The sequence below is a fragment of the Oncorhynchus tshawytscha genome, linkage group LG26 (assembly GCF_018296145.1).
Source record: "Oncorhynchus tshawytscha isolate Ot180627B linkage group LG26, Otsh_v2.0, whole genome shotgun sequence".
Classification (NCBI taxonomy): Eukaryota; Metazoa; Chordata; class Actinopteri; order Salmoniformes; family Salmonidae; genus Oncorhynchus; species Oncorhynchus tshawytscha.
This window is the reverse complement of record NC_056454.1, coordinates 3,156,325-3,181,987: the sequence shown is the minus strand read 5'-3', so window position 1 is coordinate 3,181,987 and position 25,663 is coordinate 3,156,325. Positions and strand designations below refer to the sequence as shown.

General features: G+C 41.8%; 1 protein-coding gene across 3 annotated transcripts in view; it reads left to right on the top strand.

Annotated features, from left to right (window-relative positions):
* The window catches only part of nalcn (sodium leak channel, non-selective), a 277,670-nt gene that overhangs the window by 123,809 nt on the left and 128,198 nt on the right, over positions 1-25,663 (top strand). For all 3 annotated transcript variants that reach the window (XM_024388657.2, XM_042306734.1, XM_024388656.2), the window contains one exon: positions 6,974-7,141. In XM_024388657.2, the coding sequence (XP_024244425.1) occupies positions 6,974-7,141 (168 nt within the window). The remainder of the gene's footprint in view (positions 1-6,973; positions 7,142-25,663) is intronic.

The following is a 25,663-nucleotide window of genomic DNA, read 5'->3' as shown; positions in this document are numbered from 1 at the left end:
CAATTATGTTAGCACAGCTGAAAACTGTTGTTCGGATTAAAGAAGCAATAAAACTGGCCGCCTTTAGACTAGTTGAGTATCTGGAGCATCAGCATTTGTGGGTTCGATTACAGGCTCAAAATGGCCAGAAACAAAGCACATTCTTCTGAAACTTGTCTGTCTATTCTTGTTCTGAGAAATGAAGGCTATTCCATGCGGGAAATTGCCAAGAAACTGAAGATCTCCCTTCACAGAACAGCGCAAACTGTCTCTAACCAGATTAGAAAGAGGAGTGGGAGGTCCCAGTGCACAACTGAGCAAGAGGACAAGTTCATTAGAGTGTGTAGTTTGAGAACCAGACGCCTCACAAGTCCTCCACTGGCAGCTTCATTAAATAATTCCCGCAAAACACCAGTCTCAACGTCAACAGTGATGAGGCGACTCCAGGATGCTAGCCTTCTAGAGCAAGAAGTTAGAGACAACAATACATCAAGCAAAGTAGCCACAACTGTCATTAAGAGTATCCATGATTGAGTATTTGAATGAATAGATTGAGATAAACCTGTCCAGTTTGAGTTTTTGTTGCAGCTCGTTCCAGTCGCTAGCTGCAGCGAACTGAAAAGAGGAGCAACCCAGGGATGTTTGTGCTTTGGGGACCTTTAACAGAATGTGACTGGCAGAATGGGTGTTGTATGTGGAGGATGAGAGCTGCAGTAGATTTCTCAGATAAGGTGGAATGAGGCCTAAGAGGGTTTTCTAAATAAGCATCAACCAGTGGGTCTTGCAACGGGTATACATAGATGACCAGTTTACAGAAGAGTATAGAGTGCAGTGATGTGTCCTATGAGGAGTTTTGCTTTGTTGTAGAGCATTTGACACAATATCCGGGGAGGGGCCAGCTGAATATTAGACTATCATCTGCATATAAATGGATGAGAGAGCTTCCTATTGCCTGAGCTATGTTCTTGATGTAAATTGAGAAGAGTGTGGGGCCTACTATTGAGCCTTGGGGTATTCCATTGGTGACAGGCAGTGGATGACAAAGTAGATTTTCTAACTTTATACACTGCACTCTTTGAGAGAGGTAGTTAGCAAACCAGGCCAAAAACCCCTCAGAGACACCAATACTCCTTTGCCGGCTGACAAGAACAGAATTGTTTACCGTATCCAAAGCTTTGGCCAAGTCCACAAAAAATAACAGCACAACATTGCTTATAATCAAGGCCAATGATGACACCATTGAGGACCTTTAATGTTTATGTGAGACATCATAACCTGAGCAGAAACCAGATTGCATACCCAAGAGAATACTGTAGACATAAAGAAATTGGCCTATAACAGTCTGAAAAGCATCTAAATAATGTTTTGTACTGATGGGAAATAAAGATCTTCACCTTCATTCCTCAATTTGACCTTTTATTGTGAAAGATAAATGAACTTGATCATCCAAGCATCACACGGAACACATCCACAGCCAAACTCATTTCATAAACCAGTCTAAATAGCAGGTTGTGCTGACAGAAAACAAATCATAAGTTACAGTTGAAGTCGGAAGTTTACATACACCTTAGCCAAATACATTTAAACTGTTTTTCACAATTCCTGACATTTAATCCTAGTAAAAATTCCCAGTCTTAGTCCCGGTCAGTTAGGATCACCACTTTATTTTAAGAATGTGAAATGTCAGAATAATTGTTGACAAAATGAGATGTTGCTTCTGTATACAATTTAGCTGATTTCATGGATACACCATTCAATCTGATCACCCGCACAAATTACCTCACTTTGTTGCTTACATGACTTGATCCACTCTCCTTCACTCTCCTCCACTCACTCTCCTTCACTCTCCTCCACTCCGACCAGGCTAAGCTATCCAAGCCATTATACTCACCACATTTGAGGATTCCAAAATATCTTCCTCGCTTATCGATGAGGCAGGCATCTGGCTACATGTCCAGTGGTCATAATACTTTGACATGATGATGAATTGTAGCCACTGCTGTAGCCTAATTTTTCCGGGGAGAAATAAATGTAATTCATTAAAAAAAATGTTCAAAAGTATTAAAGATGCCTGCCAGTGTTTTCCTTAGCCATGGCCTGCATTTGAAATAAACAGTTCATTTTGAAGGTTTTCAGACCCTTCACTTTTTCCACATTTTGTTACGTTACAGCCTTATTCTAACATTAATTAAATAAACACTTTTCCTCATCAAACTACACACAATACCCCATAATGAGAAAGTGAAAACGGATTTTTTTTTTGTTTGCAAATGTAATACAAATAAAATACAGATACCTTATTTACGTAAGTATTCTGACCCTTTTCTATTAGATTCGGGAATTGAGCTCAGGTGCATCCTGTTTCCATTGATCATCCTTGAGATGTTTCTACAACTTGATTGGAGTCTACCTGTGGGAAATTCAATTGATTGGACATGATTTGGAAAGGCATACACCTGCCTATATAAGGTCCCACAGTTGACAGGGCAGGTAAGAGCATAAACCAAGACATGAAGTCTGTAGTACTCCCATACAGAATTGTGTCGAGGCACAGATGTGGGGAAGGGTACCAAAACATTTCTGCAGCATTGAAGGTCCCGAAGAACACAGTAGCCTCCGTCATTCTTAAATGGAAGAATATTTGGAATCACCAAAACTCTTCCTAGAGCTGGCCGACCGGCCATACTGAGCAATCGGGGGAGAAGGACCTGGGTCAGGGAGGTGACCAATAACTCAATGCTCACTCTGACAAACCTCCAGAGTTCATCTTTGGAGATGGGAGAACCTTCCAGAAGGACAAGCATCTCTGCCGCACTCTACCAATCAGACCATTATGGTTGAGTGGCCAGACGGAAGCCACTCATTAGTAAAAGGCACATGGCAGCCAGCTTGGAGTTTGCCAAAAGGCACCTAATGGACTCTCAGACTATTAGAAACAATATTCTCTGATCTGATGAAACCAAGATTGAACTCTTTGGCCTGAATGCCAAGCGTCATGTCTGGAGGAAATGCTCAGGCCCTCAGACTGGGGTAAAGGTTCACCTTCCAACAAGACAACAACCCTAAGCACACAGCAAAAACAATGCAGGAATGGCTTTGGGACAAGTCTCTGCTGTCCTTGAGTGGCCCAGCCAGAGCCCGACTCGTACCCGATCGAACATCTCTGGAGAGACCTGAAAATAGCTGTGTAGCAACGCTCTCCATCCAACCTGACAGAGCTTGAGAGGATCTGCAGAGAAGAATGCGAGAAACTCTCCAAATACAGGTGTGCCAAGCTTTTAGCATCATCCCCAAGAAGACTTAATGCTGTATTCGCTGCCAAAGGTGCTTCAACATAGTACTGAGTAAAGGGTCTGAATACTAAAAACGTTTTGCTTTGTCATCATGGTGTATTGTTTGTAGATTACTGGAAAATGTCAAGGGGTCTGAATACTCTCTGAATCTACTGTATGCTCATACTGTACCCCGCTCTCACTGTTTGTTCGCCACTATTTTAGCAAATACACTGGACTTAGTACCTCAGGTTCCACGCCCTGTTTCACACGCGCACCCCCTCAGACAAGCTAATACCAATGCCTCTTTCAGATATTATAAAAGCAATATATTTGATAACAATAATTATTTAATTACCAATAATACTATACGTACTCGCTGCTCCTACTATTGGCAGACAAGATAAGAGATTCAGTGGTTAAAAAGGACTGTTTTATAAAGCCTCATATGAAGCAGACAACGCTGTCTTGATACAGTCAGGGGTGCAGAGAACAGTGGCAAAATGCGACAATCAAATTCTAGAACAGTGGTAAAAGATTTCTGGTACTACGTGCAAAAAGAACTCGCCCTGTAAGGTCCGCTATTAATATTTCAAACGTATGCTTCAAAAGGTTATTGGCCATGTACTCTTATAATCTCCAGCCGGCACAGCCAGAAGAGGAATAGCCACCCGTTAGTGCCTGGTTTCTCTCTAGGTTTCTTCCTATGTTCCTCCCTTTCCCTAGCTACAGTGCTTCTACATCTGCATTGCTTGCGCTTTGGGGGTTTAGGCTGGGTTTCTGTAAGCACTTTGACAACTGCTGATGTAAAAAGGGCTTTATAAATACATTTGATTGATTGATTGAGGATTGGGCTTCATATTCACTACCACACAAACATAAAATGAAAAACGTACCTCCGATTGAATCACACTCAAACCTGGGAGTAAAATCTATGATTTTATAGTTATTTTTTTTGTACAATTATAATATTGTTGCTACTATCGGATTGTAAACGGAAACAGTTGATTTGCACTCGCCATCATGAAGTGTTTTTACACACACGCACACACACACACACACAAACCTGCTCTCAATCTGCCCGGCTCTGTCGATGCCATCAGTATGCAGGTGGCAGAGCGTGAACAATGAAGGAGAGGCGTGTCTCCCTCTTTACCTCCCTCCCGGCCTCACTCTTTCTCACACAGCTGAATGGGAAAGATAAGAGATGGGAGAAACCACACACAAGATTCTCTCCCTTTGCTCCCTCTCTTTTTTATCATCCATCCATTGATCACAGTTTTTCCACTCAATCAGGACTAGGTGAAGGGAAAAATATAGGAAATACTTGTTTTGGTTTTCTAGCTAAATGCAGGTTTTGGTTTTTCCAGCTATTTCCCCCTTCCGGCCACTCCCTTTCCTTCCCTATGGGATGATTGCAATCACGTTATCTCTTGTTCTCCTTTCAATCTATTTTTTTATTTTATTTCTCTCCTTCTCATTACCTCACAAGCGTATTGTCTCCCAACATGAAATCGGGAAGGAGACTGTTGATCTGTCTCCGTCTGTTAGTGCGTTCGTTAGTACATTAGTCACATGCGATATCTCAGACAGCACTGACCCAATTTTGACAAAACGTGGGTGAATGATGCATCTTGCCATAGAGATCCGGAATTTACATAATTACACTGATTGGCCAGATGGGGACGCTATGACAAGAAACTGAAAATGCAGACTTTGAAAGGTTACGCCCCTCAACCCGTTTGACGTAAAGTCATGAAATTTCGGACACAGGTCCCTGTCCTCACAAGGAACTAATTTGCCTCAGGGACCCATTAGGTCCGCCATGATGGATTTTCCACCATTATGGAAAAGGAAAATAGATCTTCTTGCACCAAATGACTTATCTGCATGGAACTTGATATTTGGTATCTATTAGAGGTCGACCGATTAATATTTTTCGCCGCCAATACCGATTATTGGAGGGCCAAAAAAGCTGATACCGATTAATCGGACGATTTTTTAAAATGTATTTTTAATAATGACAATTACAACAATCCTGAATGAACACTTATTTTAACTTAATATAATAAAATATAAAAATCAATTTAGCCTCACGTAAATAATGAAACATGTTCAATTTGGTTTAAATAATGCAAAAACAAAGTGTTGGAGAAGAAAGTAAAAGTGCAATATGAGCTATGTGAGAAAGCTAACGTTTCAATTCCTTGCTCAGAACATGAGAACATGTGAAAGCTGGTGGTTCCTTTTAACATGAGTCTTCAATATTCCCAGGTAAGAAGTTTTAGGTTGTAGTTATTATAGGAATTATAGGACTATTTCCCTCTATACCATTTGTATTTCATTAACCTTTGACTATTTGATGTTCTTATAGGCACTTTAGTATTGCCAGTGAAACAGTATAGCTTCCGTCCCTCTAGTTAGCGTGCTAACTAGCTAGCCATTTCACTTCAGTTACACCAGCCTCATCTCGGGAGTTGATAGGCTTGAAGTCATAAACAGCGCAATGCTTGACGCACAACGAAGAGCTGCTGGCAAAACACACATTATTGCGTTGGACTAGTTAACTGTAAGGTTGCAAGATTGAATCCCCCGAGCTGACAAGGTGAAAATCTGTCATTCTGCCCCTGAACAAGGCAGTTAACCCACCGTTCCTAGGCCGTCATTGAAAATAAGAATGTGTTCTTAACTGACTTGCCTAGTTAAATAAAGGTATACAATTAAAAAAATATATATTTTTTTAAATCGGCAAATCGGCGCCGAAAATACCGATTTCCGATTGTTAAGAAACCTTGAAATCGGCCCTAATTAATCAGCCATTCCGATTAATCGGTTGACCTCTAGTATCTATGGACAAAGGTCTCTTATCGCAATATTTTTCAGATTAGTACCTAAAACAACAATATTCACCAATAAACATTCACGTGGGTGTGATCTGGCACATAAATGCATATAAATCAGTCAAGGATATTCGTATTGTAACAAAACACTGTGAAGTCTACCTCATGTGAACTTCCAATTCCACATGTGAAAGTTTACCTAGTGGTTAAGAGTGTTGGGTCAGTAACCAAAATGTTGCTGGTTCGAATCCCAAGCCAACTAGTTGAAAAATCTGCCGGTGTGCCCTTGAGTAGGGCACTTAACCATAATTGCTCCAGTAAGTCGCCCTGGATACGAGTGCTAAATGACTAACATGTAAATGTGTAAAGTTCTTATGTGAAACTGCAAATTCGTTTTTCACGTATGATTGTTCATAACATGGTGAAGTGATATTTTTTACACATTGATTTTCACGTTATTGATTTCGACATGTGAACTTGCAATTCCACATGTGAAGGTGATATTTACACGAGAAACTACAATTCACATGTGAGTTGAAAACACGTTTTTTTTCTCACTTGTAAAAATGTGGTGTTTAACGTGAAATTTTATGCATGTGAAAATATGGTTTCACGTGAAGTTTAAGCTCTACATGTGAAAACGGCTATTTCACATGTGAAACAGCAAATTTGACATGTTTTTTGTTTTTAAGGGTGCACACATACATGTGATGAGTAACCTTGACTGACACCTGAAGACTTGAGTTGGCGCCTCAAGTCTAGTCATTATCTCAGCTGGCTAACACAGTCTTGTGATGGGCAGGAGATCTGGGTTTGAACCCCGGTGGGTCACATTAATAAAATACCAACTGTGACCTGGGATCTCTGTCTATCTGTTCGTAGGTTGCCTTTACAGTGCTGTTTGACCTGGAGGCTATGCTTAAGGTCTGGTGCCTGGGCTTCACGGGCTACATCATCTCCTCTCTGCACAAGTTTGAGTTGCTGCTGGTGGTGGGGACCACCCTGCACATCTACCCTGACCTCTACCACTCCCAGTTCACCTACTTCCAGGTAATGAATACACACACATGCACATTCACACACACACACATGCATGCACATACACACAATCACACACACACGATTATGGGGCTGCTTTGCTCATAAAAAATGACTAGTGATGCCACTTCTTATTTATTTTCTGTGACCACGCTAGTGATGCATGGGTTGACTCATAACTCGCAGTCCCTGCAGTTATATCTGTGGGGCAAATGGGTTTAGGGTCATTAAATATCGTGTGGTTGAAGGGCAGGTTGAATTAAGAGAAACGATACCTTAAAAAAATCCATAAATGTATAACTAATGTGCAATTTCTATAGTCTACATTGTGGTTTTTCTTTCATTATTTTAAGCTGTTTGGTATTAGTGCATAAGTCTAAACTTTAGGGCTTAACTGTACGTGTGCCAAGTTGCCTACACAGCCAATCGCCCAATGGGAAGAAAAAATGTACGTCAATCCATGGGGGCAAAATGACATTGGCGAAGTTTAATTCAATAAGACAAAAGCTATGAAAGGAGAGTTGAAAATAAAGAGAAGGGAGGGACAGAACAGTAATGTTTGGGAAAGATTTGGTGAAGCGGTAGAAGAGAGTGATAGCAGTGCCGGTTATGTTATGTGTGATGATTGTGAGGCCCTATACAAATTCCACGGTCACAAGACGGATCTTCAAATAGGCCTATGGCATGTCAAGGGAACTGTTGTTTAGATGGGTTAAATGGAAACGGAAATCTGGACGACTAATCAGAATTAACCAACAGTTTTTTTGGCAAAATCCATAGTCCTCTGATAATACTAGTCCCGTGTGAATCGACATCCCTGTGTTTTGAAAGAAATGTCTTAGTTTTATAGCTGTTGCTCACGGTATGAGCAAGAAAAAATAACTGGGGTATTCTGGGGTAATAAATACATAACCAATGTTCTCTAGTAATACTTGTCCCGTGCGAATAGGGCTATAGCCTTAATAATAACTCCTGCAGAATTAAGCATTTCTTGAAGAAAAATGATACCCCTAATTTAGACAAAATTTGGAGAAATATAATTTCTTTCTTTCTGCATCTTGAGAGAATGCACTGCTCCGTTAGATACGATCTGTACAGGTGCTGTCTTCATCATAAAAGCTGATCGTTTTTCAGCCACATAAAAAATGTATCGAAGCCACACTGAAATCTTATCAGAAACACGTTGGGTCGTTCTCAAAGCTTTTTCCTTACATCTGATCAAACTGATGGGCATTTGGATATTTTGCACAGAAAATGTTTGCCTTTTTTTTTCTTTATTGTATTTTCTCCCCAGTCCCTAAACATCTTTTCTCTGCGAAAGATGACACAGAGAACTTTACAGATGTTAACTAGATAGAATGCTTCAATCGATCTATTACCTTATTCTGTCTTCTAGGGCAACATATCATGACAAAAGAGAAGCTGCTTAAATCTAATTATAGACAAGTTGACTAACAAATATCCTACCAAAATGTTAGACATTATAAGCATAAACATATCTAAATCAGGCAAAAGAAAATACTGCACCCCCTGTCAAAAAATAGTTCTTCAGTCTTTGACTGTAGCCTATAGCGCATCTTCTATATTTGCGGGTTATGGTTGGGTGCCGGCCTCAGCTTTTCATTTTATCACATAGTCGGTCGGCTGTGGATGGGTTATTAGCAATTGCAGGCGGGCGTGGCTGAACAAACAGCTGAACCACGCACCACTAGGCCATGCATTGATTAACATAATTACATGTTCATTCAATAACTGATGTAAGCATTATAACAAATTCTGACAAATGTTAATGCTATCAAATTGTATATGATGAGTTGAATGCTTTGACTGATGTTGTATTAGTCAGCACTAACATGCAGGGTTTGTTCGTCCCTATGCCACTAGATTTATAAACATGGATTTCCACTATTTGGTGAAAGGCCTATCGCTCACATGAACCCATGATTAAACTGGCCCTACTTTTTTTGTCTTCACTGTGGTGTGTGTGAGTGAGAGACTATGTGCATGCAGTCAGAGGAGACGAGGCAGAGAACAGCAAGCAGGCAGCACCTGCTGCCGTTTCCCCGTCCTAATCGTTCACTAAATGTGGGTAATAATGTGTGCTGGCAGTTGCCTTGGTGGCTTCTGGGTGGCCTGTGTGTGTGTGTCTGTGTTTTTGCAACTGTGGATACGTATGTGTGTGTCTGTGTGTGTATGTATGTGTGTCTGCATATATGTTTGTGTGTGTGTGTGTGTGTGTGTGTACATTCATGTGCCAGTGTGTGTGTATGCATGCTTGTGTGTGCGTGCGTTCATGCCTGTGTGCGTGTTTGTACGTGTGTGTGTGTGTTTTGGTAGCATCTGTTGAGAGAAGCAGGCAGGATCAGGTCGGCTCATGTTGACAAGCCTCATTAAGAACAAGAAGCTGTGAGGGAATCATTCTGCCATACTCACAACAGGAGAGACAAGAGGGTCGCTGTATGATTCTAACATCAAGGTGACAGGTTTAAGTCCCACAAGGTGCTGGTCACACCAATATTTCAGGTTGAAGTCCCATAAAGTGCTGAAAAAAACAAAGCTGTAAGTTCAAGGCTCAACGGGTTGGCAACACCAATGTTGTATGTTCAAGTCCCACAGTGTGCTGGAAACACCAATGTTCAAGTCATATAAGTCTCTGGCAACATCAAGGTTGTATGTTCAAGTCCCATAAGTTGCTGGCAACACCAATGTTGTGGGTTCAAGTCCCACAATATTCTGGGAACACCAATGTTCAAGTCATATAAGTCTCTGGCAACACCAATGTTGTATGTTCAAGTCCCATAAGTTGCTGGCAACACCACTGTTGTAGGTTCAAGTCCCACAAGGTGCTGGAAACACCAAGGTTGTAGGTTAAAAGCCGATGGTGCTGGAAACACCAAGGTTGTAGGTTCAAGTCCCATTAGGTGCTGGAAACACCAAGGTTGTAGGTTCAAGTCCCAAAGGGTTGGCAATTTTATGGGCTCAAATCTCACATTATATACTCAGTATTTTTGTAGATTTTGCAACATAAAGGTAATAGGTTCAAGTCCCGTTAGGACAACACATTATCAATACTATGGGTTCATTGTCCCTTTCGATAACAGTGTCTGCTAAATTAGACTGTATTGTATTATGAAAGTCCATGAGAGGTCCATTGCTTTGGAGGCCAAAAGGTATTGTAGCGATCTCCTTATTGAAGAAGAGAATGCATTTTACCCAGAAGATTTAGGAAAAATTTTTTTTTTTTCTTTCAGGATCTTCTAGAATCCTCTGTATGAGGAATTAGCCCAAAGAGAGAGGCATTTGTTCAGTGTATTCCTTATTTTTTTTACGATGGGGCATTTCACTTTGAAAGGTCAGACTGAGCTGATTGTCATCCGGTCTGGTCAAAATGTCACATACATTACACAAACACACACACTGTTTAATCACAGGAATGGTACGCCTCTCCAGTATTTTACCTAAGTGCTGGCCATCTGCTAAACAGCCGGTAAGATCCAGCTACTTTTTCCATTTCAAAACTTTTCAAATAAAAATGTACATTTGTTTGTCAGAAAGGTCAGTTGAGCCCTCTCCAGCAAGAATGAACGACATACGACATCTTCTAGCGATCTATTGATAAGACAGGCGCTTGTAAGTCACAAAGCAAGCTATGAACGGGAAACACTTCTGGTTTGACAGTCTGCTGTCTGTCCCACCTCCCGCGACCTGTGTGATTTGTATTCCGTCACGACTGGTATATCGACGTTACCACACGCGGAGGATAAAATAGACTTTCCGCCATCTCAACATCCCTCTAAGGCTAGCTTCCTAGCCCCGGCCTGCTAGCTGTCTGAATCGCCATGTCTCCAGCCAGCCCAACCACTCACTGGACCCCTATGATCACTCGGCTACGCATGCCTCTCCCTAATTTCAATATGCCTTGTCCATTACTGTCCTGGTTAGTGAGTATTGTCTTATTTCACTGTAGAGGCCCTAGCCCTGCTCAATATGCCTTAACTTCTTGTGACTAGCAATCTCGGATCCGGGAGCGTAATCATAGCCTCAAACGAATTAGCATAACGCAGCGGACATAAATACCCCTAGAAAATCTTCCTATTCATGAAAATCACAAATGAAATATATTGAGACACAGCTTAGCCTTTTGTTAATCACACTGTCATCTCAGATTTTCAAAATATGCGTTACAGCCAACGCTAGACAAGCATTTGTGTAAGTTTATCATGGCATAATGCTATGCTAGGCTCTGCTGGCAGCAGGCAACATTTTCACGAAAATAAGAAAAGCAATCAAATTAAATAATTTACCTTTGAAGAACTTTGGATGTTTTCACTCAGGAGACTCCCAGTTAGATAGCAACCATTCCATCTCCAACGACCAGTTCTGATAGCCTTTAGCCGTACCCTTATCCTACTCCTCCTCTCTTCCTCTGGTGATGTAGAGGTTAATCCAGGCCCTGCAGTGCCTAACTCCACTCCTACACCCCAGGTGCTCTCATTTGTTGACTTCTGTAACCGTAAAAGCCTTGGTTTCGTGCATGTTAACATCAGAAGCCTCCTCCCTAAGTATGTTTTATTCACTGCTTTAGCACACACTGCCAACCCGGATGTCCTAGCCGTATCTGAATCCTGGCTTAGGAAAACTACCAAAAACCCTGACATTTCCATCCCTAACTATAACATTTTCCGACAAGATAGAACTGCCAAAGGGGGCAGTGTTGCAATCTACTGCAGAGATAGCTTTCAGAGTTCTGTCTTACTCTCCATTTCTGTACCCAAACAATTTGAGCTTCTACTTTTAAAAACCCACCTTTCCAGAAACAAGTCTCACACCGTTGCCACTTGCTATTGACAACCCTCTGCTCCCAGCTGTGCTCTGTACACCATATGTGAACTGATTGCCTCCCATCTATCTTCAGAGCTCATGCTGCTAGGTGACCTAAACTGGGATATGCTTAACACCCCGGCTATCCAATCTAAGCATGATGTCCTCACACAAATTACCAATGAACCCAACATGTACAACTCCAAATCCATAAACACGGGCACCCTCATAGATATCATCCAAACCAACTTGCCCTCCAAATACACCTCTGCTGTTTTCAACCAAGATCTCAGCGATCACTGCCTCATTGCCTGCATCCGTAATGGGTCTGTGGTCAAACGACCACCCCTCATCGCTGTCAAACGCTCCCTAAAACACTGTCTAATCGACCTGGCCCGGGTATCCAGGAAGGATATTGACCTCATCCCATCAGTAGAAGATGCCTGGTTATTCTTTAAAAGTGCCTTCCTCACCATCTTAAATAAGCATGCCCCATTCAAAAAATGTAGAACCAGGAACAGATATAGCCCTTGGTTCTCTCCAGACCTGACTGCCCTTGACCAGCACAAAAATATCCTGTGGCGTTCTGCATTAGCATCGAATAGCCTCAGTGATATGCAACTTTTCAGGGAAGTTAGAAACCAATATACACAGGCAGTTAGGAAAGCTAAGGCTAGCTTTTTCAAGCAGAAATTTGCATCCTGCAGCACAAACTCAAAAATGTTCTGGGACACTGTAAAGTCCATGAAGATTAAGAGCACCTCATCCTAGCTGCCCACTGCGCTGAGGCTAGGAAACCACCGATAAATCCACTATAATTGAGCATTTCAATAAGCATTTTTCTACGTCTGGCCATGCTTTCCACCTGGCTACCCCTACGCTGATCAACAGCCCTGCAACCCCTACAGCAACTCCCCCAAGCCTCCCCAAGCCTCCCCCATTTCTCCTTCACCCAAATCCAGATAGGTGATGTTCTGGAAGAGCTGCAAAATCTGGACCCCTACAAATCAGCCGGGCGAGACAATCTGGACCCAATCTGGATCCTCTGAGATTCCCAAAGATTGGAATGCTGCCGCGGTCATCCCCCTCTTCAATGGGGGAGACACTCTAGACCCAAACTGCTTCAGACCTATATCTATCCTACGTGTTTCCTGTAGCCAGTCACGGAGTTATGGTTCATATGCTATTTACTCTGCTTTGATTGACAATCAGTGTTGACCAATTTATAGGTGTTGAACTGACTGAATATAGTCGATAACCTATATCCTTTTACCATTCATAAATCATACAACGTAGTTATATGTCCATAGTATCGCACTGAGACAAGTAAACCAAAGATCTTGTTTGGATTCTCCTATGCTTTGTAGCCCATGTCAGGACTTCCCAGACAGTGACACTAAAGTGAGTGACTGGTCAGTGTACTGTAACCTACCAAATCACATCGGTAAACGAGACACTCATTTGGCTCCCTAATTTGCATTCTTTTTAGCAATTATCTGCAGATAAATTATAAAAGTCAATGAAGATGGTGAATCCTCCCTGTAGGAACAATAGGTACTGGAGATAGAGCCTGATTCTGGTCCAAATATTAAGGATAATTGTACCTAAAATTATGTCAAATCAGAAAGATATAGTACTTAAGACTAAGCTTTTTATTTCTTCAATTTGACCTTTAATTTATTTTTGAAGATGAAGTGGACTATCTACTTCGTTTTTGTTTTACTAAAATACATAATTTGAAAAACATCATTGTTGTAATTCATATCTTGTAGTAAAACTCTAAAGGCAACTTTAATTTCAACAGAAGGTGTAATGTTAAAAAAGTTTACATTTTCTCCACTTACGCAAAAATAGTAATGACCATATAGGCCTCGACAATATCCAAAATACCTAACAATACACTGAATTCATAACTCAAATAAGTCATTTAAATTGTAAAGCATTTCTACACAATACCACAATAAATCATACTTTTTCTTGCATGTCTCTTGACATGAGCAAAACATACATAAATATTTTCATGGTGGAACATTCATTTAAATTTTTTTTTATTTGACCTTTATTTAACTAGGCAAGTCAGTTAAGAACAAATTCTTATTTTCAATGATGGCCTAGGAACAGTGGGTTAACTGCCTGTTCAGGGGCAGAATGACAGATTTGTACCTTGTCAGCTCGGGGATTTACTAGTCCAACGCTCTAACCACTAGGCTACCCTGCTGCCCCAGGGTAGCCTCATGGTGGGGAGGGGAAAATAAAAAAAAAGAAGAGAAGGAAAATGATGGCATGTCCAGAGTCAGTACCTCTGAAAAAAGATGTCACACTTCTCTGTCATCGCATCTTACGAGTTCCAACCCGTTTTTGCTATGTAATTACTTGTTTTGTGTTTATCTAAAAAAAATGATACATAACGTTCATACAGTGGCAAGAAAAAGTATGTAAACCCTTTGGAAATACCTGGATTTCTGCATAAATTGGTCATAAAATTTGATCTGAACTTCATCTAGGTCACAACAATAGACAAACACAGTCTGCTTAAACTAATAACACACAAACAATTATACGTTTTCATATCTTTATTGAACACACCGTGTAAACATTCACAGTGCAGGGTGGAACAAGTATGTGAACCCCTGGATTTAATAGTTGGTTGACCCTAATTTGGCATCAATAACCTCACCAAACATTTTCTGTCGTTGCGGATCAGACCTGCACAATGGTCAGAAGGAATTTTGGACCATTCCTCTTTAAAAAACTCAGTTTCAGTTCAGCAGTATTCTTGGGATGTCTGGTGTCAACTTCTCTATTGAGGTCATGCCACAGCATCTCAATCTGGTTGAGGTCAGGACTCTGACTGGGCCACTCCAGAAGGCATATTTTCTTCAGTTGAAGCCATTCTGTTGTTGAGATACTTTGATTTGGGTCGTTGTCCTGTTGCACCACCTAACTTCTGTTGAGCTTCAATTGGCAGACAGATAGCCTAACATTCTCCTGCAAAATGTCTTGATAAACTTCGGAATTAATTTTTTTGTTGATGATATCAAGCTGTCCAGGCAAAGCAGCCCCAAACCATGATGCTCCCTCCACAATACTTTACAGTTGGGATGAGGTTTTGATGTTGGTGTGCTGTGCCATTTTTTGTTGTGTGTTCCTTCCAAACAACTCAACTGTAGTTTCATCTGTCCACAGAATATTTGCCAGTAGCGCTGTGGAACATCCAGGTGCACTTTTGCAAACTCCAGACGTGCAGCAATGTTTTTCTGGACAACAGTATCTTCTTCTGTGGTGTCCTCCCATGAACACCATTCTTGTTTAGTCAACAGAGATGTTAGCATGTTTAGTCAACAGAGATGTTAACATGTTCCTTAGATTTCTGTAAGTCTTTAGCTGACACTCTAGGATTCTTCTTAACCTCATTGAGCATTCTGCGCTGTGTTCTTGCAGTCATCCTTGCAGGACGGCCACTCCTAGGGAGAGTAGCAACAGTGCTGAACTTTCTCCATTTATAGACAATGTGTCTTACCGTGGACTGGTGAACATCAAGGATTTTAGAGGTACTTTTGTAACCCTTTTCAGCATTAAGTCAACAATTCTTAATCTTAGGTCTTCTGAGATCTATTTTGTTCGATTCATGGTTCACATCAGGCAATGCTTCTTGTGAATACCTAATTTTGTGAGTGTTTTTATAGGGCAAGGCAGCTCTAAAAAAACGTCAACAATCTCGTCTCATTGATTGGACTCCAGGTTAGCTGACTCCTGACTCCAATTACCTTTTGGAGAAGTCATTAGCCTTGGGGTTCACATACTTTTCCAACCTACACTGTGAATGTTTAAATGATGTATTCAATATAGACAAGACAAATACAATAATTTGTGGGTTATTAGTTGAAGCAGACTATTCTGTTTGTCTATTGTTGTGACTTAGATGATGATCAGAACAAATTTGATGACCAATTCATGCAGAAATCCAGGTAATTCCAAAGAGTTCACATGCTTTTTCTTGCCACTGTATGACTGCCAATAACTTCTGGACATAAGATAGACAGTTACTAACCTTGATTTTGACTTTAAATCTGACTTCAACAACCCCATTCCTTTGTATCATGGGCTACCAAAACGTGCCGGCATCCTGGTGAGGTTGAACTGAAGAGAATATTGACCAGCACTCTCCTTCATTCTATTGCCAAATGTCCAGTCACTTGAGAACAAGATGGATGAGTTTTGTTCGAGAGTCTGCTATCAGGGACTTGAAAATCTGCAATATTATATGTCTTGCAGAGACGTAGCTGGATTACTCTAGGTCAAATCAAATCAGATTTTATTTGTCAATTGTGCCAAATACAACAGTTGTAGACCTTACCGTGTAATGCTTACTTAAGGGCTTTTAACCAACAAAGCAGTTTAAGAAAATAGAGTTAAGAAAATATTTACAAAACAAACAAAAAAAGTTACACAATAAACAATAATGGAGTTACAGGTAGAGAGTCAATGTGCGGGGGCACATGTTAGTCGAGTTCATTTGTACCTGTAGGTAGGGGTAAAGTGACTATAAATAGATAATAAACAGTGAGTAGCAGCAGTCTAAAAACAAAAGTGGGGGGTGTCAATGCAAATAGTTGGGGTGGCCTTTTGATTCATTGTTTATCAGTCTTATTGCTTGGGAGTAGAAGTTACTAAGGGGCCATTTGGACCTAGACTTGGCGTTCTGGTACTGCTTGCCGAGCGGTAGCAGAGAAAACAGTCTATGACTTGGGTGACTGGAGTCTTTGGGAAGAAATGTTGCCCTTCCTCTGGCACTGCCTATTTAATAGGTCCTGGATGTCAGGAAGCTTGGCACCAGTGATGTACTGGGCTTACGCACTACCCTTTGAAGTGCCTTACGGTCGGAGGCAACTGGTCAGGATGCTCTCTGCTGTACAACTTTTTGAGGAAATCTTTTCAATCTCCTGAGGGGGAAAAGGAGTGGTCGTGCCCTCTTCACGACTGTCTTGGTGTGTTTAGACCATGATAGTCTTTTGGTGATGTGGACACCAAGGAACTTGAAGCTCTCAACTTGCTCCACTACAGCACAATCGATGAGAATGGGGGCGTGCTCGGCCCACCTTTTCCTGTTGTCCACAATCATCTCCTTGGTCTTCATCACGTTGAGGGAGAGGTTGTTATCATGGCACCACACTGACAAGTCTCTGACTACAGCTCAGTGTTCAACAATATTGTGCCCATAAAGCTCATCACTAAGCTAAGGACCCTGGGACTAAACACCTCCCTCTGCAACTGGATCCTGGACTTCTTAATGGGTCGCCCCCAGGTGGTAAGGGTAGGCAACAACACATATGTCATGTTGATCCTCAACACAGGGGTCTCAGGGATGCATGCTTAGTCCTCTCTTGTACCACATGTTCACCCACGACTGCATGGCCAAGCACGACTCCAACAACATCATTAAGTTTGCTGACGACATTAACGGTGGTAGGTCTGATCACCAACAGTGATGAGACAGCCTATTTGGAGGAGATCAGAGACCTAGCAGTGTGGTGACAGGACAACAACTTGTCCCTCAACGTGAGCAAGACAAAGGAGATGATTTTGGACTACATGAAAAGGAGGGCCGAACACGGCCCAATTCACCTCGACGGGGCTGTAGTGGATCAGGTTGAGAGCTTCAAGTTCCTTAGTGTCCACATCACCAACAAACTAACATGGCCCAAGCACACCAAGGCAGTCATGAAGAGGGCACAACAAACCTATTCTCCCTCAGCAGACTTAAAAGATTTGGCATGGGTCCTCAGATCCTGAGAAGGTGCTAGTGCTGCACCATTGTGAACATCCTGACTTGTTGCATCACTGACTGGTATGGCCCAGTACTTCACGGGGGCCAAGCTTCCTGCCATCCAGGACCTCTATACCAGGTGGTGTCAGAGGAAAGCCCTAAAATTTGCCAATGACTCCAGCCACCCTAGTCATAGACTGTTCTCTCTCCTACCGCACAGCAAGCGGTACTGGAGCGTAAAATCTAAGTCCTAAAGGCGTCTTAACAGCTTCATCCCCCAAGCCATTAGACTCCTGAACAGCTAATCAAAGGGCTACTCTCTGTTTGTAATCTGAGTTTCTCTGTCCAGTATCTGTGATCTCTTGCCCATCTTAATATTTTATTGGTCTGTCTGAGATATGGCTTTTTCTTTGCAACTCTGCCTAGAAGGCCAGCATCCCGGAGTTACCTCTTCACTGTTGACATTGAGACTGATGTTTTGTGGGTACTATTTAATGAAGCTGCCAATTGAGGACTTGTGAGGCGTCTGTTTCTCAAACTAGAAACTATTACTTGTCCTCTTGCTCAGTTGTGCACCGGGGCCTCCCACTCCTCTTTCTATTCTGGTTAGAGACAGTTTGTGCTGTTCTGTGATGGGAGTAGTATACAGTGTTGTACGAGATTTTCAGTTTTTTGGTAATTTCTCGCATGGAATAGCCTTCATTTCTCAGAACATTTCTCAGAACAAGAAAAGACTGACGGGTTTCAGAAGAAAGTCTTTGTTTCTGGCCGTTTTGAGCCTGTAATCAAACCCACAAATGCTGATTGCTCCAGACACTCAACTAGTCTAAAGAAGGCCAGTTGTATTGCTTCTTTAATCAGGACAGCAGTTTTCAGCTGTGCTAACATAACTACAAAATGATTTTCTAATGATCAATTAGCCTTTTAAAATTATAACATATGAGTGTTGGTTGCTAATAATGGGCCTCTGTACGCCTATGTAGATATTCCATAAAAAATCAGCCGTATCCAGCTACAATAGGCATTTACAACATTAACAATGTCTACAATGTAATTCTGATCAATTTGATGTTATTTTAATGGACAAAAAATGTAATTTTCTTTCACAATCAAGGACATTTCTAAGTGACCCCAAACTTTTGAACGGTAGTGTATATGCACAAACTATATTAACACACACTACACTGACAGTCTAACATAAAACCCACCCACGTTCACACATAAAAACACATACACGTATACCAACAACACAAACACACATACATTCACACTCACACACACTTTTCCAAGCATCATATGCTGCTGCTACTCATTTTACATGTACATTTGAGTAATTTAGCAGACACTCTCGACCTACAGGAGCAATTGGGGTTAAGTGCCTTGCTCAAGGGCACATCGTCAGAGTTTTCACCTAGTCTGCTCGGGAATTCAAACTAGCGACTTTTCGGTTACTAGCTCAACGCTCTTAACCACGAGGCTACCTGCTGCCCTACTCTGTTCTTTTTTTAAAACTATTGTTATTATTTTCTACCCTGATGCCTTGTCACTTAACCCTGCCTTCATGTTCATATATATCTCAAATACCTCATTCACATTGATCTGGTACTGGTACTCCATGTGTAAACAATTCTGAACATCTTCCTAATATTGAGTTGCACTCCCTTTCCCCCGCAGAACAGCCTCAATTGGTCGGGGCATGGACTCTACAATTTTTCAAAAGTGTTCCACAGGGATACTGGCCCATGTTGTTTCCAATGCTTCCCACAGTTGTGTCAAGTTGGCTGGATGTCCTTTGAGTGGTGAACCATTGTTGATACACACTGGAATCTGTTGAGCGTGAAAAAGCCAGCAGCGTTGCAGTTCTTGACACTCTCAAACCGATGCGCCTGGCACACACCACCATACCCTGTTCAAAGACACTTACATATTTTGTCTTGCCCATTCACCATCTGAATGGCACACATACATGCCTCAATTGTCTCTAGGCTTAAACATATATATTTTTTACCTAACTCCTCCCGTTCATTTACAGTGATTTGAAGTGGATTTAACAAGTGATATCAATAAGGGATCATATCTTTCACCTGGATTCACCTGGTGGTCAGTCGATGTCATGGAAAGAACAAGTGTTCCTAATGTTTTGTACACTCAGTGTAAAGCTTAGTTGTTGTGTATTTTATTCCTCTGGTTTTTATTACTTTTTTTCCATGTTTTTTTACTGCATTGTTGGGAAAGGCTCGTAAGCAAGTCTGAAATATATGGTCAACTTTCATTTCTAGCTAATCATTTATTTATAGTAGTGTGGTTGTGCTGGTTGTCCAGCAGAAGGGGCCGCTCGCTCTAGTGGTTGCTTCACGAGCTCTCACTGCTGTAGTTCCCACGCTAGCTTGTCAGTTGACTGAGTGACAAGCCAACCGTAAAAATGTGTTTCAATAAAAATGGACATGATTTCTCTTTGAACTTCATGCCTCAAACCAACTTTGTTTAATTGTCAAGAAGACACAGGTTTTAAAAGGGGTAAATTAGCTTTGCTGAAAGGACAGCAACCTTTGATGAACAGATCGACCTCTGCTGCAGAGAAATTGATATGAGATTACATGCTTCTTGGCATAAGAAGGCCTTTACCCTTTGCAAACATAGTGAAAGAGTGCTTTTTGTCTTCAGCATAAATAATGTGCTGACTTCACTAGCAAACATGCAATTCTAAAGCAAATACATTAACTTCGACTTTCTTACACAACCTTAATAAGAAGGGTTGAAGATATAGGAAAATACATTGGTAAGCAGCTAAACGAGGATATATCACTGGCTCCGTGTTTCAGCTTAGCATTTGACGAAAGCACAAATGTTTGTGACATTGCTCAGTTATGCGTATGGGTCCGGTCCCCTAAAGATACGTCTTATCGGAAAGAAATATTGTGCTTATTACTGCAAAGTGAAACAGGAGGAGCGGATGTGTTGAAAGCACCTCAGACCTTTATGAATGGGAACAATCTGAACTGGTACAATCTTGCATGTGTGTGCCCTGATGGAGCCTCAAAGAGAAGGGACTTGTCAGGCTGATGAGAAAGAGAGAGGGTATCCTCAACTTCGCTGCATATCTTTGCATCATATATCAGGAGGTACAACTCAAGAACAGAGAGTTGAAGATTGTGATGCAGCTGTTTGTACAAGTGGTCATCTTTAATGGTTCAATAGCACTGAATCTTCGCCATTTTCGTAAACTGCGGCAGGAGTATGAGACAGAAAATGGCGACTTGGTGATGTACAACGAGGAGAGATGGTTATCTCATGGCAGAGTACTTGAGCAGTTTTTGGGTCTCCTCCCCCAAATCTGCGAATGCCTCTCAACCAAGGGGAGAGACGAGCCAGACTTGGAGAATCCAGAATGGATAATTAAGTATGCCACATTGACTGACCTCACCTGCCAATGCACTGAATCTCAATCTCCAAGTGAATAAAAATCCACATAACCAGGGGTGGAATTGGGATGGGGAGTGAACAAAATATATTTTAGAATAGAATGTAAGATTTTATAGTGGGATGCTCCCAGAGTGACTTTTTACCCTTCAATTTAATGCCTGTAGGTAACATGCTGTGTCGTCACAACGTTTCAAAACAAAATCACCACACTGTTCTTACCTGACAGACAGTTTGTGCACTTCCCAAAACTCAGAGCAGTCACCACAGATGACCAGAACTTTTGCAAATGTCAACTAGAATGTATTTGTGGAAGTGTTGGAGGAGCCGAGGGGGGAGTTTTAATCCAGATTCCAAGATGTACAGGAGTACAATGAGTTTTTCCATGTCATTTAGACCCCTTCCAAGTCCCAGTGTCTTCTCTGGCCCCAGTTATCACAGGCCTCTCCCCTGACTGTGCTGCGGTGGAATGTGAAGTTGTTTATCTTCTGGGAAATGACACCCTGAAAACTGAGATGGGAACCGGTCTTTCCCACTTCTGGAACATGGTCCCTGACACAGAGAACCCAGCTCCGAAGCAGTGTGTGCTAAAAATTGATGTCCTTTTTTGTGAGTACATATACTTGTGAATTAACATTTTCGACCATGAACATTGTGAAGAGAAAAACACATGAACAGACTGACCAATGCACATCTGTACTGCATTACAATGATTGCAATGACACAGTACAAGTATTGTATGAGGAGTGTCAAGGAGCAGCAGGCACATTTCTGCTAATCATACTTTTAAGCAGGTTGCTCTTCAATAGGTGTGTTTATACATGGCTATTTGTTTTATGAGAAGAGTCCAGGTACAGCAGGTACACCTCCACTCATCAGGTTATTAAGCAGGTTGCTCTTCAATAGGTGTGTTTATACATGGCTATTTGTTTTATGAGAAGAGTCCAGGTACAGCAGGTACACCTCCACTCATCAGGTTATTAAGCAGGTTGCTCTTTCAATAGGTGTGTTTATACATGGCTATTTGTTTTATTTGTTTTATGAGAAGAGTCCAGGTACAGCAGGTACACCTCCACTCATCAGGTTATTAAGCAGGTTGCTCTTCAATAGGTGTGTTTATACATGGCTATTTGTTTTATGAGAAGAGTCCAGGTACAGCAGGTACACCTCCACTCATCAGGTTATTAAGCAGGTTGCTCTTCAATAGGTGTGTTTATACATGGCTATTTGTTTTATGAGAAGAGTCCAGGTACAGCAGGTACACCTCCACTCATCAGGTTATTAAGCAGGTTGCTCTTCAATAGGTGTGTTTATACATGGCTATTTGTTTTATGAGAAGAGTCCAGGTACAGCAGGTACACCTCCACTCATCAGGTTATTAAGCAGGTTGCTCTTCAATAGGTGTGTTTATACATGGCTATTTGTTTTATGTGTTGCATTTGGAGTGTATTTTTATTTAAAAAAATATTACATTATCAGACTAAACCTCTTAAATGAGGTATGTTATTTAAATTTGAGGTTAACACGGCGGCTCTCTCAGTGATTGAATTCTGCCGATTTGTGACTACACTGCTCTAGAGGGGGGCATCAAGGTGTGAGGTGGCCGTATTGAAAACAGGCAGATGGAAGACAATTCTTCCCCCAGGGCAAGATACCACTGTTAGGTGTCGAGCACACTTACAGATTGAGAAAGAGTCTACGTTGTTCTCCCCTAATAGTAGCTCACTTCATCTGCCTGAAGGTCTACACATACTGGAAGTGCTAATCACTATGGTAAAAGGTTGTTCCTCCTCCATCCTACATCCCTGTTTCACCACCTAACACAGTGTCACACTAGTCCCGTGTACTAGTTTGTGACGCATACTGTTTAAGTGGTGTACCCAGCAGCAGTGGAGCCATTGGAGAAGAATCTGACACAGACACAGGAAAATGAGACATGTTATTCAGTACAGGAAGATACCACAGCCACGACTGAAGAGCCTAGCTCTACACCAGACAGCAAAACAGGGGACCCTCCGTTAGTATCAGATCACTTGACCGTTGAACAACAGGCCGCTGCCAAGAGAATGCTTTTGGCAGTGTAATGATTTTTCAAGGAATGAGAATGATATAGGCTGTATTCCATCACTCCAAATCCACATCAGATTGAAAGACCCCTGTACAAAATACTTACATATCTGTTCCATAGCCAGTACACCAGGAGGTGAAGGAGTACCTGCAGGATCTAATCAACAGGGGCTGAATCACAAAATATAAGTCACCCTACTTTTCAACCATTGTCTTTGTCAGCAAGACTACAGAGAAGTGAACCAGAAATCAGTACCAGAAAGCCCCCATCCCTTCAATACAGGACATGTTAGATTAGCCTCAGTGGCTTCCTCACCAGGGGCTTCATCACACCCTGGGACTTATATCAGTGGGTGAGGATTCCCTTCGGCTCCGCCCCGGCCGAGTTCCAGAGAACATGGAGGAGTGTCTGTGGGGTCCGATAGATATCTGTCAGCTATATCTAGACGACAACCTAGTTTACAGCCAGTCCTTTGATGAGTATGTCAGACACGTCCAAACAGTCCTACTTCGATACCAACAGCATGGCATCATGCTCACTGCTAAGAAATGTGAAATGTTCAGGGCTAAAGTGAGGTTCCTAGGCAGGATGGCGTCAAAAGACGGTTAAACCATGGACACAGCGGATGTGGCTCCTGTCCAGACCTTGGAGAGACATCCAGCTACAGTAGGGGAACTCAGGCAGGTGTTAGTGTTATTTTCCTAATACAGGTGAAGTTGGAAGTTCACATACACATTATCCAAATACATTTAAACTCAGTATTTCACAATTCCTGACGTTTAATCCTAGTAAAAACTCCCCTTATTAGGTCAGTTAGGATCACCACTTTATTTTAAGAATGTGAAATGTCAGAATAAGAGTGGAGAGAATGATTTATTTCAGCTTTTATTTCTTTCATCACATCACAAATATTAATTTCCACAAAGTTTGCTGCTTCATTGTCTTTAGATATTTTTGTCAGATGTTACTATGGTGTACTGAAGTATAATTACAAGCATTTCATGTCAAAGGCTTTTATTGATAATTACATGAAGTTGATGCAAAGAGTCAATATTTGCATTGTTGACCCTTCTTTTTCAAGACCTCTTCAATCCACCCTGGAATGCTGTCAATTAACTTCTGGGCCACATCCTGACTGATGGCAGCCCATTCTTGCATAATCAATGCTTGGAGTTTCTCAGAATGTGTGAGTTTTTGTTTGTCCATCCACCTCTTGAGGGTTGACCAAAAGTTCTCAATGGGATTGAGGTCTGGGGAGTTTCCTGGCCATGGACCCAAAATATCAATGTTTTGTTCCCCGAGCCACTTAGTTTTCACTTTTGCCTTATGGAGAGGTGCTCCATCATGCTGGAAAAGGCATTGTTCGTCACCAAACTGTTCCTGGAAGGTTGGGAGAAGTTGCTCTCGGATGTGTTGGTACCATTCTTTATTCGTAGCTGTGTTCTTATGCAAATTGTGAGTGAGCCCACTCCCTTGGCTGAGAAGCAACCCCACACATGAATGGTCTCAGGATGCTTTACTGTTGGCATGACACAGGACTGATGGTGCAATCACCTTGTTTTCTCCAGACAACCTTTTTCCCGGATGCCCCAAACAATCGTAAAGGGGATTCATCAGAGAAAATGACTTTACCCCAGTCCTCAGCAGTCCAATCCCTGTACCTTTTGCAGAATATCAGTCTGTCCCTGATGTTTTTCCTGGAGAGAAGTGGCTTCTTTGCTGCCCATCTTGATACCAGACCAACCTCCAAAAGTCTTTGCCTCACTGTGCGTGCAGAGGCACTTACGCCTGCCTGCTGCCACTCCTGAGCAAGCTCTATACTGGTTGTGCCCCGATCCCGCAGCTGAATCAACATTACGAGATGGTCCTGGCGCTTGCTGGACATTCTTGGGCACCCTGAAGCCTTCTTCACAACAATTGAACCGCTCTCCTTGAAGTTCTTGATGATCCGATAAATTGTTGATTTAGGTGCTATCTTACTGGCAGCAATATCCTTGCCTGTGAAGCCCTTTTTGTTCAAAGTAATGACGGCGGCACGTGTGTCCTTGCAGGTAACCATGGTTGACAGAGGAAGAACAATGATCAGCTGGTCCTTTTGTGGCAGGGCTGAAATGTTTTTGGGGGATTCAGGTCATTTGCATGGCAAAGAGGGACTTTGCAATTAATTGCAATTCATCTGATCACTCTTTATAACTTTCCGGAGTACATGCAAATTGCCATCATACAAACTGAGGCAGCAGACTTGGTGAAAATGTATATTTGTGTCATTCTCAAAACTTTTGGCCTCAACTGTACACCCTATTAGTATTTGGTAGCATTGCCTTTAAATTGTTTAACTTGGGTCAAACATTTTGGATAGCCTTCCACAAGCTTCCCACAATTTGTTGGGTGAATTTTGGACCATTCCTCCTGACAAAGCTGGTGTAACTGAGTCAGGTTTGTAGGTCTACTTTCTTGC